Source organism: Magnolia sinica, chromosome 14 (assembly GCF_029962835.1).
Source record: "Magnolia sinica isolate HGM2019 chromosome 14, MsV1, whole genome shotgun sequence".
In the NCBI taxonomy this organism is placed as follows: domain Eukaryota; kingdom Viridiplantae; phylum Streptophyta; class Magnoliopsida; order Magnoliales; family Magnoliaceae; genus Magnolia; species Magnolia sinica.
Window position 1 is genome coordinate 1,077,583 of NC_080586.1, and position 15,405 is coordinate 1,092,987.

The following is a 15,405-nucleotide window of genomic DNA, read 5'->3' on the forward strand; positions in this document are numbered from 1 at the left end:
CTTATCGTTCTCTTTCTGGAGCAGCCCTCTCGCTTCTCAACCATGGTAATCTCATCCGTCGATTTCCCTATCCATTGTGATGAACGAACGGCCACCAGGACTTGTCTCCCCTTTCGCATGCAGAGATCGCCGGATGATCGGAGCCATCCATCCTCTTGGAGCTACTCCGAATGATCTATGATCCAATAATCGTACTGAACGGATGATCTTCACCTATTGATTTCTTGAGCTGAATCTGAGCCATTGGAAAATTTCTTTTCCATGGTCCACCGATCAGCGAAATTTTCTTTCTGTGTGGCCCATAAAGGTTACCGTGGTTCCGATCATCTGATCATCTCTGCTAGCCAGACACATGATAGTGGTCCTGAGTCGCCATATACACTGCAAGTGGGACCCACGGTTCAGTGATCTGACCTTGAATGGCCCATGAGACAAAAGATCCTAACCATAGGAATGTTTAGCTTTTTCTTGAATAAATGTAAATTGTGTTTTCTTTCTTAACCATTCATTCCATGGCCACCCATTAAAGGGTTATGACTTATGGTGCATAAACCATCTATGATGATTAGGCCCATCATATAAACGGCTTGAATAACTCAACCATGGGCCCCACTTTTACAAAGTCACAACATTTTAATCCAAATGCTTTCTATGTGCAGGGAGAGATCTATGCAGTCCTTAATGATGATTTCAGCCTCCAAAGCGTACAAAACAGAAGATCAAAAGGTGGATTTAAGGCCACCATATTCATATTCGGTAAGTACAAACACACCCAAATACTCAATATTAAATGAATCAAAGGGAATTGATTTCTGATCTAAGTATATTACTAGAAGTAGAAAGAAAGTCATGGTTCGGAAGATTGACTTTACTAAGCTTTACAATGGTAAACACACCACTGAGAGAAAAGAAATACTAAAAATTATTTGTCTTGAATTGTCTAACTATTTTTTACAAAAATAAAATAAAATAATATTAAATGAACTTATTTCTGAACTTCATTCTTAACTGCCAAGAAATGCATCGGGATGAATTTGGACGAATCTGAAAAATATTAGAATGGATAGAACTAGATGAATCTGGACTGTCTTGGAGGTTGATCGGCTTTACTAGCTTTAAAACGGTAAACATACCACGAAGAGAAAGGAAATACTAAAAACTATTTGTATTGAATTGGCTAATTATTTTGATTTAGACATTCCAACGCTAATAATATGAAAGATGATGATTTTTGGCAGTCATGATTGGGCTCGAGAACATTGGGTTTGTGGCAAATATGGTGAGCCTGGTAATCTACTTCATGAATGTGATGAAATTCGACATATCTGGATCGGCGACTACGCTTACAAATTTCTTGGGGACGGCATTCATGCTAACGCTGTTGGGAGGGTTTATCTCGGATTCGTTTGTGAATAGGCTCAATACAACTCTTGCATTTGGAGTAATCGAATTGCTGGTAATACCTTTCTATTAAGAATCCTTTATTACTATGATTCTGAATTATGTGGTTGGCAATGATGTTTGGAGCTTATGGCACGCGGGCCATGCTCTCTCTCTCTCACCCCCTCTCTCTGTAAGAGAGAGAGAGAGAGAGAGTCTCAAGTGCAACCGGTTGGACCACATGTCACGGTCCACCAAGAGGATAACTTCCAATCTGTGAAGTGCATGTAACATCCAACCCTTCAAATAGGTTGTTTTACTGTGACTATTACCTAGTACAAAAATCAGATATATCTACTTATCATGTGGGCCACACCATAGAAAACAATTTCTGGTCATTGATAAAAAAGAAAATTAGAATATTGTATGTTCAATAGATCTATATGACTGATCTCTGCACAAGGTGATCTGTATACAGGGCCAACATATCCAACGTGTGTGTGTGTGTGTATATATGTGTGTGTGTGTGTGTGTGTGTGTGTGTGTGTGTGTGTGGGAAATAGTTCTATGTCGGCCAAGCTCATGGGACCCACCGTGATGCATTTCAAACATCTACTCCATCAGTAAGATGCACATTCCATGGTGGGCCTTGGGCTTAAAAATCAAGTCAATCCATGACTTTTTTGGGTACACCATGTGCAAAAGTCGAGAGGGGTTATCCTCCCATTAAAAGATTCATAATCATTTTTTGGGCCCACCGAGATGTCGTTCACAAATCCAAGTCATCCATTATGTGTGTCTCACTTAGATGAGGGGTCAAACCAAGTTTCAGACGCATCCAAATTTCAGGTGGGCCCCACCATGTGCTTTTATATGTTTTAGCCATGTCTTAATATGAATTTAGATGGTATGGCCCACCTGAGTTCCATGTATGACTGATTTTTGGATATCTCATAATTTAAAGGGGACCCATCAAATGCACGGTGTTGATGTTCGACACACATCATGGTCGGGCCCATGACACAAATGCCAAGGCGAGCAGGTGAGCATATATATATATATATATATATATATATATATAGAGAGAGAGAGAGAGAGAGAGAGAGAGAGAGAGAGAGAGAGAGAGAGAGAGAGAGAGAGAGAGAGAGAGAGAGAGAGCAGTAGCAAGTCCAACTAATTTGACTATACCTTAGGTCCAACTAGTGTGAATGTCGCTCATTTGTGTTACATGTTATTATAATTACATTACAAATAAATATGAGAGAGAAGTTATTTAATGATTTATAATTACATTTATTGTAATCCGGTATAAGGTGGAAAGGAATCCAATTGCAGTCCTGCTTTGAAAGGAATGTTTTATAGTTTTCTATGATGCCTACCTGATATAGTTGAATCAACTTGATTTTTGGAGGCATTTTATTTTCATAATGGGATGCTCTTAATAGACGGACAAGATGTTATACAAACACTATGGTAAGCTCCACACACCAACTAGTTGCATGTATAACTAGTTGCACGTGAGCTTCATACACATCTAGTTGCACGTCCAACTAAGTGATGTATGGGGCCCACCATGGTGTCTGTATGGCATCTTACTAGTCTAGCATGATTGCCCTACTATGAAAACATGATGCCTTAAAAATCAGGCCGATCCAACCATTAAATGAAACCCATATGGATATTTAGTTTTTTTGAGTGGTTGTTCATAGTTTTCTATAATGTGCCTCACCTAATAGTTAGATTGACCTGATTTTTGGTGCATCCTAATTTCATGGTAGGACAACCATACTGAATGAGCAAGATATCATACAAATACCATGATGGCCCCACACGCCAACTAGTTGGACATCCAACTAGTCAGTGTGTGAGCATTTCTCTAGTTGGATGTCTAACTGGTTGTATGTGAGTGGGGGTGTACAATGTACTGAGTTAGCTTGGTTAGCTTACTCGACTTGGCTCGAAAAAGCTTGATTCGGCTCAATTCGAAGCTGAGTTCGAGCTGAGTTATGCTGATTTTTTTAGCTCAGAAAAAATTTCGATCTGAGTTCGAGCTTGCCCGAGCTTGACTTGACTCGGATCGAACTTTGACTCGAATCGAAGTAGTTCGGTGACTCCGTTACTTTGATATTGATGTTGCTCACCAAGTGTTTGATGAAATGACTCAACAAAGTGTCGGCTAGTGGCAAGAAAGGTATGTATATGAAACAAATACCATTTTTTCTTGATTTGATGTTGCCTACAAGGTGTTTGATGAAATACTTGTAAATAGCTGCTGCTGTTTAACATACAAACAGAAAAAGTTGTTGCTATATATAGTCTGTAGAACCCCTAGCTGGATTGTTGCCTATACAAATTTCTTGGTGACCCATGGGCTGAGTTATGTCTATTCCTAACAGAGCCAGCCAAAAGACCTCAAGTAGCCCAAAGGCCTAATGACTAAGCCGCCCAGGCACATCCAAGCCTACAATTCTTGTAATATTTTGAACCTTGGTCGCCTCTAAATACGTTATCAAAACCGTTGATCTGATGGGCCTCAAATGGGTTTGCTGTATGAACTTCTATATTGAACAATTACTGAACATTGTATTTACTGATCTGGTTTTTAGGATTTTCTTCTTTCCTACTCAAAGTAGAAATGTTTATATAATGATTATCCGCTATTCATACAAACACTCTTAAACGGCGAAATCTGGATTGAACTGAATTCTAAATAAAATGAATTGTAATTTTCGCTAATTTCTTTAAAACTAGCTATAATTTGGTTTTGGGTTTTCAGGGATATGTACTTCTCATAATCCAAGCACGAAAAAAGAGCCTACAGCCGGCATTGCCATGCGGGAAGTCATCGTGTGTGAAAGGTGGCCAAGCTCTATTATTTTACAGTGCAATCTTCTTGATGGCGTTGGGGGTTGGTGGGATTCGAGGGGCACTTCCAGCTCTAGGTGCAGATCAGTTTAATCAGAAGGATTCCAAGGAGCGAAAATACGTAGGGAGCTTCTTCAATTGGTTCTTGCTCAGTATAACGATTGGAGCAACGATTGGAGTGACAATCATTGTGTGGGTGAGCTCGAACACAAGCTGGTATATGGGTTTCCTCATTTCAATGTCGGCCGCCACTGTCGGCCTTATTATTCTGGCCTTCGGACAGCCATATTTTCGCGTTCGAGTTCCTGCAGAGAGTCCTCTATCAAGAGTTCTACAGGTCACTTCTTCTTCTCTCTCTCAGTCTCCCTCCTCCATTGATGCAGGGATGGACATGATGAGTTCGATCACTGTCTTCCTCAAGGAGATAATTACTCCAAATTGACAGAGCTTCACATAGATTCCTCAAATCCATGTGAAAAAATAGGAACGTAGAAATAAATTCTAATAAATTCGAAAATAGATTCATTGACGATAAAAATGAAATTACAAAGTAATCTCGAAATAAATTCTAATAAATTCAAAAATAGATTCAATGACGATAAAAATGAAATTACAAAGTAATCTCAAACATATGAAGAAGTTTCAGAATCAAACTCCAACTCAAACTCCCTAAAAATGGTGACTTACTATAAATGGTAAACTTACTATTTGTAAATGGTCATGATTTCTACTAGACTTCTTGGTTTTCGACCAAAAATAGTAAGTGTCCAATGTTATTTTCCTAATTTTTCTAAGCCATTTTCATGTTGGACCGACTCCTAAAGCTCAATGGATCAAGAGTTATGATCGAACTAAAACTTACCATAAATAATAAAAACAAAAATAAAATGGAGTTTTGACCGTTGATCCGATAGAATCTCGTAAATTCGGCATGGGCAACCTAACATAATAGGGTTGGTTGTCTAAAGTAACTTATCGTACCCAAAATCATATATGGTATATCAAATAACTCATTCTGATTTGCGAGATATGCCTATTTTAGGGTTTTTGATAGTCATAATCACTTCTGCCTCTGATCGGGCATTCTCTGGTCCATCTTGGACATGAAAGTGTCTGCGACCCACTCTACATCATCCATACAGTGCAACGTAGCATGTGTTTGCAAGATCCCTTGTGTTCATCAGGTGGGCAGCACATCATCTACAATGTAGCCCGAACGTGTGGTCCATTCAGTCATCTGGGTCGCTACATGTGCGCGTTGAATCTGGAGAAATTTTTTTTCCCCTTAGATATGTGGCCAATCCGATGATTTGATAACTAGACCAACCTGGATTTCAGGCCAATTAAGCACATATATGGTGGGGCCCACCTGATGAAGGGACAGATCTTGCTGACCACCCATTGCATTTCTCATACACAACCGTCAATTGAGAGTTAAGGTTGTATTGCAGGTTTTTGTGGTGGCAGTTCGGAACCGGAAGCTAGAACTACCGGAAAACTCTAATGAACTTTATGAGATTGATGATCAGGATTCTAGTTCACATGTAGAATGCATTCCGCGCTCCACTCAATTCAGGTGGGATTTCTCTCATCAACTGCTCATCTCAGGCATTGTTTGGATGCCGTACTATCCAATTGATTTACAATAATTCATTCTAATCATATGCAAATGATGATATTGTGATTACCTTTCTTAGTATCTGCAACTTGGCCATTATTCCTCTCTAACCGATAATTGGAATTCAATTAAATAGTGCAGCCAAACGCGACAGTTATTGTGAATCTATTTTTCTTATTAGAACCTTTTTTTATATTTGTTTTTCTTATTAGAACTTTGAGTGCACGTTGCTCATAACTCCCTATATGGATAGGGAGCTTGTAACAGAAAGCATACTCCTACACAAATCCACCATCAGATGGGAATATATATATATATATATATATATATATATATATATATATTTTTTTTTAATATATATATTTGCTTTCTTATTGATAGATATATATAGATATATATATATATATATATATATATATATATATATATATGTTTATTGGGCCTAAAATATAGGCTATAGCATGTCACAACAAATTTGAGCTAATATTGTGGACTTGGGCTTTGCTTGGCTTTAATAGAAAAGAAATTAGGGTTCTTGGACCTAGGGGCCTAAACATTAGCAATGTGCCATGGACTTACAAACTACTTGGCACTCTCCCTTACGTAGCACTCGTACAACACATCACTGCTAATTGAGTTAGCTCTCACTTTCACCGCCAAGTAAACTTAGTGAGAATGCCACTAAAGAGAATAAAAGAGAGTGAATGGAAAAGCTTGTATTCCACTAAGGGCCTGTTTGGATTACTAATTACCATGGTAATGTAAATAAAAATGTCATCGTTACCATTTTACTATTATCCATCCAAACATGAGAATTGTTAGATGATAGAAAGGTAAAGAAATTTGTAATCATTTTATTTTTTCATGGTGTCACATTAGAAATCAAGATTCTAATCATCTTGATTTCTGATCGGCACCAATATGGGGATGCATTGATTTGACATTAAACTAACGAAAAAATGTCATCATTACAATTTTACCGGCAATAAATTAAACATGAAAAATCACACATGAGAAAATACAGGTAAAGAAAATTGTAATCATTGCACTTTTTATTTACAATATCTGTTTGTTGGTACTATAACAGAGGAATTGAGTTTTGAACAAGAGAGATTCCCTTACCTAAGAACTTTTTAAATCATTTTTTGCAATGCTTAATTAGGCTGGTGCCATGTGTGTTCATCCAACGGCCAAGAATATTTTAGACAATTTCTAAACTTTTTTCCACTACACAACCTTACCAAAGAACTCTAAAACCTAGGAGAAATCTCTACACAACTTTAGCTTAGTATAAGCCACTCCATAATCTTTTAGAATACATTGCAAGACTCTAGACCTCCTTAGATGTATCAGAAATGGCCAAATCCTTACACATGACAGATGATATAACCATATATTGCACCCTAGGGAGGGTTTCAAAATAGAACCCCTTTCATAGCACTTCCAGCCTTATTAGGTATGCGAATTCAGAGAATTAATAGTTTCTACCACACTTAATAAAATTTCATACAAACACTGTATATGTGTATCTCTTTGAGCAGGTCGCTGGACAAAGCAACCATCCTTCCAAAAGGCTTCAAACCAATGAAATGGAGAGTCTGTACAGTGACTCAAGTTGAGGAAGTAAAGATCCTAACAAGGATGATGCCCATCATCCTCAGCACCATCTTGATGAATACATGCCTGGCCCAGCTCCAGACCCTTTCTATCCAACAAGGGACCATCATGAACACTCGCATCGGCAAGTTCAACGTCCCGCCTGCGTCGATCCCGGTCATACCGCTCATCTTCATGTCTGTCCTCATACCTGTCTATGAATTTGCATTTGTGCCTATCATTCGGAAGATCACAGGCCACCCCAATGGCATCACCCACCTCCAGCGGGTCGGTGTGGGGCTAGTCCTCTCGGCGATATCGATGGCAATTGCCGGGCTGGTGGAGGTGAAGAGGAAGAATGCATTCAACAATCATGGAGAGAAGATCAGCCTCTTCTGGCTGTCGTTCCATTATGCCATCTTCGGCGTTGCTGACATGTTTACACTTGTGGGGTTGATGGAATTCTTCTACAGTGAGGCGCCAGCAGGCATGCGGTCGCTGTCTACTTCCTTCTCGTGGGTTTCGCTGTCGATTGGATACTTCCTGAGCTCGGTATTGGTTGAACTTACTGATCTGGTGACTAGCAAGATAACCAAGAGCAAGAAAGGGTGGATTGAAGGGATTGATTTGAACCATAACCATGTTGAGCTCTTCTACTGGTTCTTGGCTATCTTAAGTGTGTTGAATTTTGCTAATTATCTCTATTGGGCTTCTTGGTATAAGTACAAGAAAGAAGTTTCTGAATCTGAGATGGAGGTGGCCCTCAAGGTGGGCCCCACCAATCAGAAACAGGAAGAAGAAGAAGGGAAGGGAGGTGGTGCAATGACTGAAAGCAAGAAGGGTTTGGCTGATGAAGGTAAAGAAGAAAATGGTAGGATGATTGAAGAAAAGGGTAACTAGAAAGCTTGATCAGAAGATTTGGTGTATTCCATTTGAGTGCCATGGCCCATTAGAAGATAGTGGTCAATGAATGGTCATGATGATGAGTTTGCATGGTAGCATGCATGACGATGTCGGTTTTTTTCTTCATGATAAAAGATTGAGAAGTGAGTGACCAGATTATATATTTGTTTTTATATCATAGTTCTAAAACTCGGTTGTCGACTCGAAACTCATCCGAGTCAACTCGACTCGATAATAATTGCCAAGCCAGCCCAAAAACTCGGTCGACTTGATATGACTCGGGTAATGAGGCTGAGTTATTCATCCAGTCAGCTGTCTTTTCTAACACGTGGCCTCATTCTGGGTGCTAGAGCTGGGCATCGAGTCGAGTCGGACATAGTTAGGGCTGAGCCGACTTGATCCGATTTTGAAATAGGCCTGACCCGATCCGAGATCCAGGTCTAGCTTGTACTTATCTGGACTGAATCCAACCCCATCAAGAGTACCGAGTCGAGATTATTTTTATTATTTATTATTTGTTATTTATTATTTATTTAATATATATGTACTAGTCGAGATTCAAATCAAGTCAAGTCAATATTGAGTTGGATTTCGGGTTGAGTCAAGTCAAGTTACCGAGTGACTTGAAATCAACTTGGTTTGAGTTTGGATTGGATGAAGTAAACTCGATTTGGATCGACTCACGCACTCAGTTCGAATCAAGTCGGATCTGAATGAGTCGGATGTCGGATGAGTCAAGTTTACCGAGTCAAGTCCTCCTATGCCCAGTTCAACTGGGTGATAAGTCAAGTAAAGACTGAGTTGAGTTTTTGAGTTGACCCGACTCAGCTCCGAGTTCTTGAACGAGCATTGAATGTTAATTTACGAGAAGGTACGTCCAACCAGTTTGAAAATACCTACGCTACACTCGAGTGGATAAAATCAAACGTGCCATGTGCTTGCAACATCCAATCTGTCCAACAGGTTGGTCCCACCACGAGGATCACTTTCTGAAAAATTCATCCACATCAACTTATCTAGTGTACCACACGTGTATATTGCTTGTTATCATGATTAGACTTTTTTTCTTTGGTGTGGTCCACATGATGAGTATATAGGGCCGATTTCTGTATTAGACAATCCTATTGGTGGGACAAACCTTTTGGAAGGGTTGGATTTTACATGTACTTAATTAATAGGTTGGAAGATATCCTATGAGTGGATTGTAACTTGTGGTACAGCCGGTTGGACTTGAGACTTTCTCCTAATTTACAGATGCTTACTGACTGACTCGTGTGCACTAACACGCCACGTGTGTAAGACTGGACTGGGTCATCACGCAGCCCCTGCCGTGTAGGTTCTATACATCTTAAAGCAGACAAATATGATCATCAGATGGGCACATGCACAATCATTTGAGCCATATGGTCTATTTTTCTTAGCCGCTCATTGGCTTGGTACAGGTGGGGCCTACCTGATGATGGAGTTGGTCTTATATATATATATGTGTGTGTGTGTGTGTGTGTGGGGCATTTAGGGCTGTACCATTAGCTCGGTTAGCTCGCTCGACTCGACTCGACTCAAAAAAGCTCAATTCGACTTGACTTGAAAAAGCTCATTTCAACTCGGTTCGTAGCTAAGTTCGAGCTGAGTCGAGCTAATATTTTGAGCTTGAAAAATTTTTGAATTGAGTTCGAGCTTACCTGAGCTCGACTCGACTCGGATCGTACCCCAACTCAAATTGAACTAGTTTGGTGACTCAGTTACTTTGATATTGATGTTGCTCAACAAGTATTTAATGAAATGACTCAACGAAGTGTCGGTTGATGGCTAGGAAAACTGCTACTACTGTTTTACATACAGTGAATATTTGAAGGTGTAGTTCATGTGCTTGTCAAAATGTTGCATAAGTGAACTTAGCTCAAATTAGCCTGAGCTGCTGACCGAATCGAGTTGAGCTGGCTAGTTAGGCTCGAAGACCGAGCTGAGCCGAGTTCGAGTTGGGGCCAGCTAGTGGCTGAGCCAAGTTGAGTTGTGCGAAGCTCGACTCGGTTCAACTAGTGCACACCTCTAATTGGCATCTTTATTGCGTCGACAACTGACAAGTAGCTCCCTCTGCACATGTGCTCCAAGCATCACGCGTGTGAAATAAAACTCTGAAGAAGCACTAGTGGGAAATCAACCCACCTTCTAAAAATGGTAGACTTATCAAACGAACACATGCAATAGTGGTACTCGAATCCAAGCCGTCCAAATCTCTGAGTTGATTCTCCATTTAACATAAGCCAAAAATCACAAGATCATATTGTTTACACCCCTACTTAGCACACTGATGTCAAGATGATATTGTTTACACTCCTTTGTATACTGATGTAGACAAATAAAATGTTACCATGTGTCGGCAATAAGCATCTAACAATAATAAAATCTTATTTGCACTTGAGGATGTCTTTTGTCCAATTTTGTTTGGAAACACATTACTCTAAAAGTAAAATGTAGTATCATATGTAAGTCTTCAAAAAAAAAAAAGAACGGCAATTTACAAATAGCCCTAAATCATGTAGCACATGTGTTCAAGGTACCATGCTCAACAATGATATAAAAGACTTATCGGGACAAATACCTTATTACAAATTTAGATATACTTGGTAAAACTGTATTGCAATTATGAAAATTCAAGAATAGGATCAATATAAGAATGGATGGGAACCAATGAATTTGAAAACAATTGGAATCCATCAAGACTGATCGTATAAGATTTATGGATCTCCACAGCCACCTTGGCAAGAGATTGAAAATGATTTCTCACCTCCGAGGATTTCTTAAGCCCACAAAAAGTTTTAGATGGTCATTCACCATTGTTTCCAATGGTGTGGTCCATCTAGATTTAAATTTACTTGTGTTTTAGGATCACATCTTAAAATGAGCTTAAAAAAAAGGGTGGACAACATGGATATACCAATACATTCATCAAGGTCAGGCCCACATGGTAAGGGTAACACCCATTAAAGTTTTACCGGGGCTACACATAATCCACTCCTGATGAAATGACATGCGGCAAGATTTGGTTGGTGGGGCTATATGCCCGCATACGACCCCACCAATCAAATCTCACATTGTCAATTCACAACTAAGGTAGGTGGCCCAATTGGGATCCACATTTTAGTAAAGAATATATATTGGGAAAAGGTACTATGCGCTCGACCTCGCGATAAGCTCCCGTGAGGTCAAGTGTGTGGGCCCCACCGTGATGCGTGTCGACCATCAACACCGTGCATTTGATGGGTTCCTTTTAAATTATGGGATATCCCAAAAATCAGCCGTACATGGAACTTAGGTAGGCCATACCATCTAAAATCATGTGAAGACACCGTTAAAATATATAAAAACACTTGGTGGGGCCCACTTGAAATTTGCATACGTCTGAAAACTTGGTCTGAACCCTCATCCAAGTGAGACACACATAATGGATGGGCTGGATTTGCAAACCACATCTCGGTGGGCCCAAAAAATGGTTATGAATTTTTTAATGGTGCACGGCCCCTCTCCACTTCTGTATGTGGTGTGGCCCACACAAGTCACGGATTGACTTGATTTTTGAGACCTAGGCCCACGATGGAATGATGCATCTGACTGATGGGGTAGATGTTCGAAACGCATCATGGTGGGGCCCACACAGCTTGACCTCATGGGACGGACTCGTGAGGTCGAGTGCATAGTACCTTTTCCCATATATATATATATATATATATATATATATATATATATATATATTTGTACTCAACCTATATATTGATAAGCTCACACAGACTTAGACGAAGAAAAAAAATGCAAATATTAGCTTGATCCTAAACTTTTGTAGTCCATGAGCAGTTTTTAATGATCAAACACTACTATTTCAGTGGTGTGGTCCACTTATGATTTGGACAAATTTTATTTTAGGCATGCCCTAAAATGAGGTGGCAAAATAGACTTAAAGGAATGATTATAAAACACATTGATTTTAACCGGATGCAACCGAATCTACTCCCCATTTTAAATGTGTACTGTCTCACCACCAAATCGGTGTCCACATTTTAATTCATAGAAGTACTTCATTTAAAAGGAGTTGATTTAAAAGGCCCAACTGTGGGGCTTACCTTGATGTAAGTATTATTTATTCATACCGTCCGTCGCCTTTGCCAGGAAGATCCAAATCTCAGGTGGACTATACTATAGGAAACGGAAGTGATTGACCATTGAAAACTTCTTGTAGGAGACGGAAGTTTTAGATCAAGTTAATATTTGTTTTTTTCCCTTTAGATGGCAAATAAATATTATATTCGGCCCTAAGAAGTTTTAAATGAGAGCGTTCAATCACCACGGTTTCCTATCATATGGTCCACTTGAGAATTAATGGATCTGCTTCATTTTTGGATTCATGTCCTAAAATGACCTCGCAAAGTGGATAGACAGCTTGGATATCCAATACATAGATCGAGGTGGCCCGGCGGTTAGGGCCTGCTGCACCTAATCTGCTCCTCATTTAAAATGTGTGCTGTGTTCTTTGATTATCCAATGGTCCCACATTATCGGTGGAAGAGATCTAGATGTTTTATCATGTGTAAGTGGATTGTGTTCGGACCTGCGAAAGCCTTTCCTAGGGAATTTCTTGCTAGGATGCAAGGTGGGGCCACACTTCAATGTTCCCTCTTACGTGAACTACTTGACTTTTAGATCTGTCTCATTTTTGGTAGCACATCCTAGGTATGCACATGGCTCGGTTCAGTCCGGTTCTAGGGTGAAACCGGAACCAAATCGTTCCCAACAGTTCTAGGAAAACTAGAACTGGAACCCGTTTGCATCCTAGAATCAAATTGGAAATGGATCCTAAAAAACCAATTCGATTCTAATTCAATTTTACAGTTTTGGCTTTTTATAATCAAGCCCAATTGCATGGTTTGTTTTTATAATCCAGTCCAATTGCATGGTTTTTTTTATAATTCAGCCCAAGCTCTTCTATTAAAATTTTTCAGAGAGAGTAATCTTGTCATGGTTTGTTTTTTAATCCTTTTCTATTTCCAAAATGATTTTGTTGCCAATGTCTATTCATTTTGTGATCCATTTGATAAATGGTCCAGTTTTTTTTTTTTTTTTTTAAATAAAATTAAATATTTATTGACCAAGGGGCCGGTTCTACAGTCCGGTTCACGGTTCGTTTGGTTCTGCATAATCCCAAATCGAGAACTAAGCCGAACTAACCAGTTCTTTGATTTTCAGAACCGAAACTGAAATACTTTAGAACTAGATCAAACCGTGTGGTCTGGTTGGTTTTAGTCTGGTTTACCAGTTCTACCGGCTCCATGTGCACCCCTAACACATCCTAAAAAATCCTGGAGCAGGAGCTACATGCAAAAGTTTCTTTTGGGAAGTTCCAGAGCTAAGATGCAAGGTGGGGCCATTGTGATGTTTGTGAGAAATCTACCTTGTTCAGCCATTTTGCTAGTTCATTTTAGGTTATTCCACAAAAAATGAAGCATATCCAATACTCAAGTGGGTCACACAAGAGGAAATGGTGAGAATTCAATTACCACCATTGAAACATTCATATGGCCATAAAAGTTTTGTATCAGATTATTATTTATTTTATTTTATTTTTGTTTTCACTTTATGCCGTTGAAAGTGAAATATAAACTGTTTTGATGGCACGTAAACATTAAAGTAGGGCTTACAAAGGCTTCAACTATAGGAATTTCTTTCCCAATTTTCTATACTGTGGCCTACTTTGCTTTTGGATCCGCCTCATTTCCAGGGCATGTCTTAAAATGAACTTGCAAAATGGATGGACGATGGTAGATTTCTCACAAACATCAAATAAGCCTCATCTAGTATCCTGGCACAGGAACTTCCTGCTTAGGAATTACTTCCAATCAAACACGAAATCCGTGTCCAGTGCGTCCTGCCACTGTCTAGATCGAGTGGTCCGGCATGGGCTCTATGGGGCCATCATATTATATGGGTTTAATCCATGCCGTCCAACCATTTTTCTATATCATATTAGGTGTGAACCCAAAATGAGGCAGATCCAAGGCTTAAGTGGACCACACCACAAGAAGTTGGTGTGATAATAACACCCACCATTGAAGCCTTTCCACATCGTACTGTGATGTTTGTTTGTCATCTAAGCCGTTCATAAGTTCACGTAGACCTGAATGAGGGGAAATTAACACAAATATCAGTTTCATCAAACTTCGGTGGCATTATTTTTAGGATTGTACCGTAAAATGATCAGAAAAATGGATGGACAGAGTGGATAAAACCCATACATCATCGTGGGCCCCACAGATCCCTACCAAGATCGAGAAGGGGTTGTTGTAAAGCAGATGGACGGTGTGGATAAAATAGACACATCAGGTTGGGTCCCACAGAGTCGAGTTATCGGTGTGTATATATATATATATATATATATATATATATATATATATATATCCTTGGTGTGATGAGGTCTGCAGGCCATCCACGTCCCATTGAGTGGTGATGTAGATGCATGTGGGTGTGGGCCCCACCTATCACATGGTATTCTCCATTATTAGTTAGATTCTAGACAGACAATTATCTAATGGTAACTAGAAATGATGTTGTTATGCACGTGATCGAGACATACTCATGCCATGTATCTCGCAACATGGGTGGGACATATATTACGTTCATTGATGTCATCAGGAATTTTCCGCTTGCAAATACAGGGGTCAACCCCCCCTGTCAGCATCCACCGCCTCACGCGCTTTGCTTGCCACCCCTGCCCTCATAAGCTAGGTGGCCCTACCCTGATGTTTGTGAGAAATCCCATCTGTTCATCAAGTTTTATCCACTCATGTTACTACTGTGATATAGGGATGGACGTGATGAGGTCAATCATAGTCATGTACACTTCTCGCATCCACAAGGAAAAAGAAAGAAAAATAAAAATACATTATATAAAATTTATAATTTGACTGATTGGTGAAATAAACAGGTACATGGCCTTTTAAATAGGAATACCAAGCAATGTGAGATGTTTCCGAATCAAACTACAACTGAATTTA

General features: G+C 39.5%; 1 protein-coding gene across 1 annotated transcript; it reads left to right on the top strand.

The window, feature by feature from the left end:
- LOC131225779 (protein NRT1/ PTR FAMILY 4.5-like) lies at positions 1-8,521 on the top strand. Its single transcript, XM_058221375.1, has 6 exons — positions 1-45; positions 660-756; positions 1,239-1,456; positions 4,157-4,582; positions 5,697-5,821; positions 7,405-8,521. Exons 1-6 carry the CDS (start codon positions 43-45, stop codon positions 8,357-8,359), a joined length of 1,824 nt encoding a protein of 607 aa, XP_058077358.1. The 5' UTR covers positions 1-42; the 3' UTR covers positions 8,360-8,521.
- The last annotated feature ends 6,884 nt before the right edge of the window (positions 8,522-15,405 follow it).

Bases quoted from the DNA above. Each gene is read 5' to 3' on its own strand.
- LOC131225779 (XM_058221375.1), top strand. The intron at 757-1,238 runs GTAAGTACAAAC...GATTTTTGGCAG, and splicing joins GGCCACCATATTCATATTCG to TCATGATTGGGCTCGAGAAC. The intron at 4,583-5,696 runs GTCACTTCTTCT...GTTGTATTGCAG, and splicing joins CTCTATCAAGAGTTCTACAG to GTTTTTGTGGTGGCAGTTCG.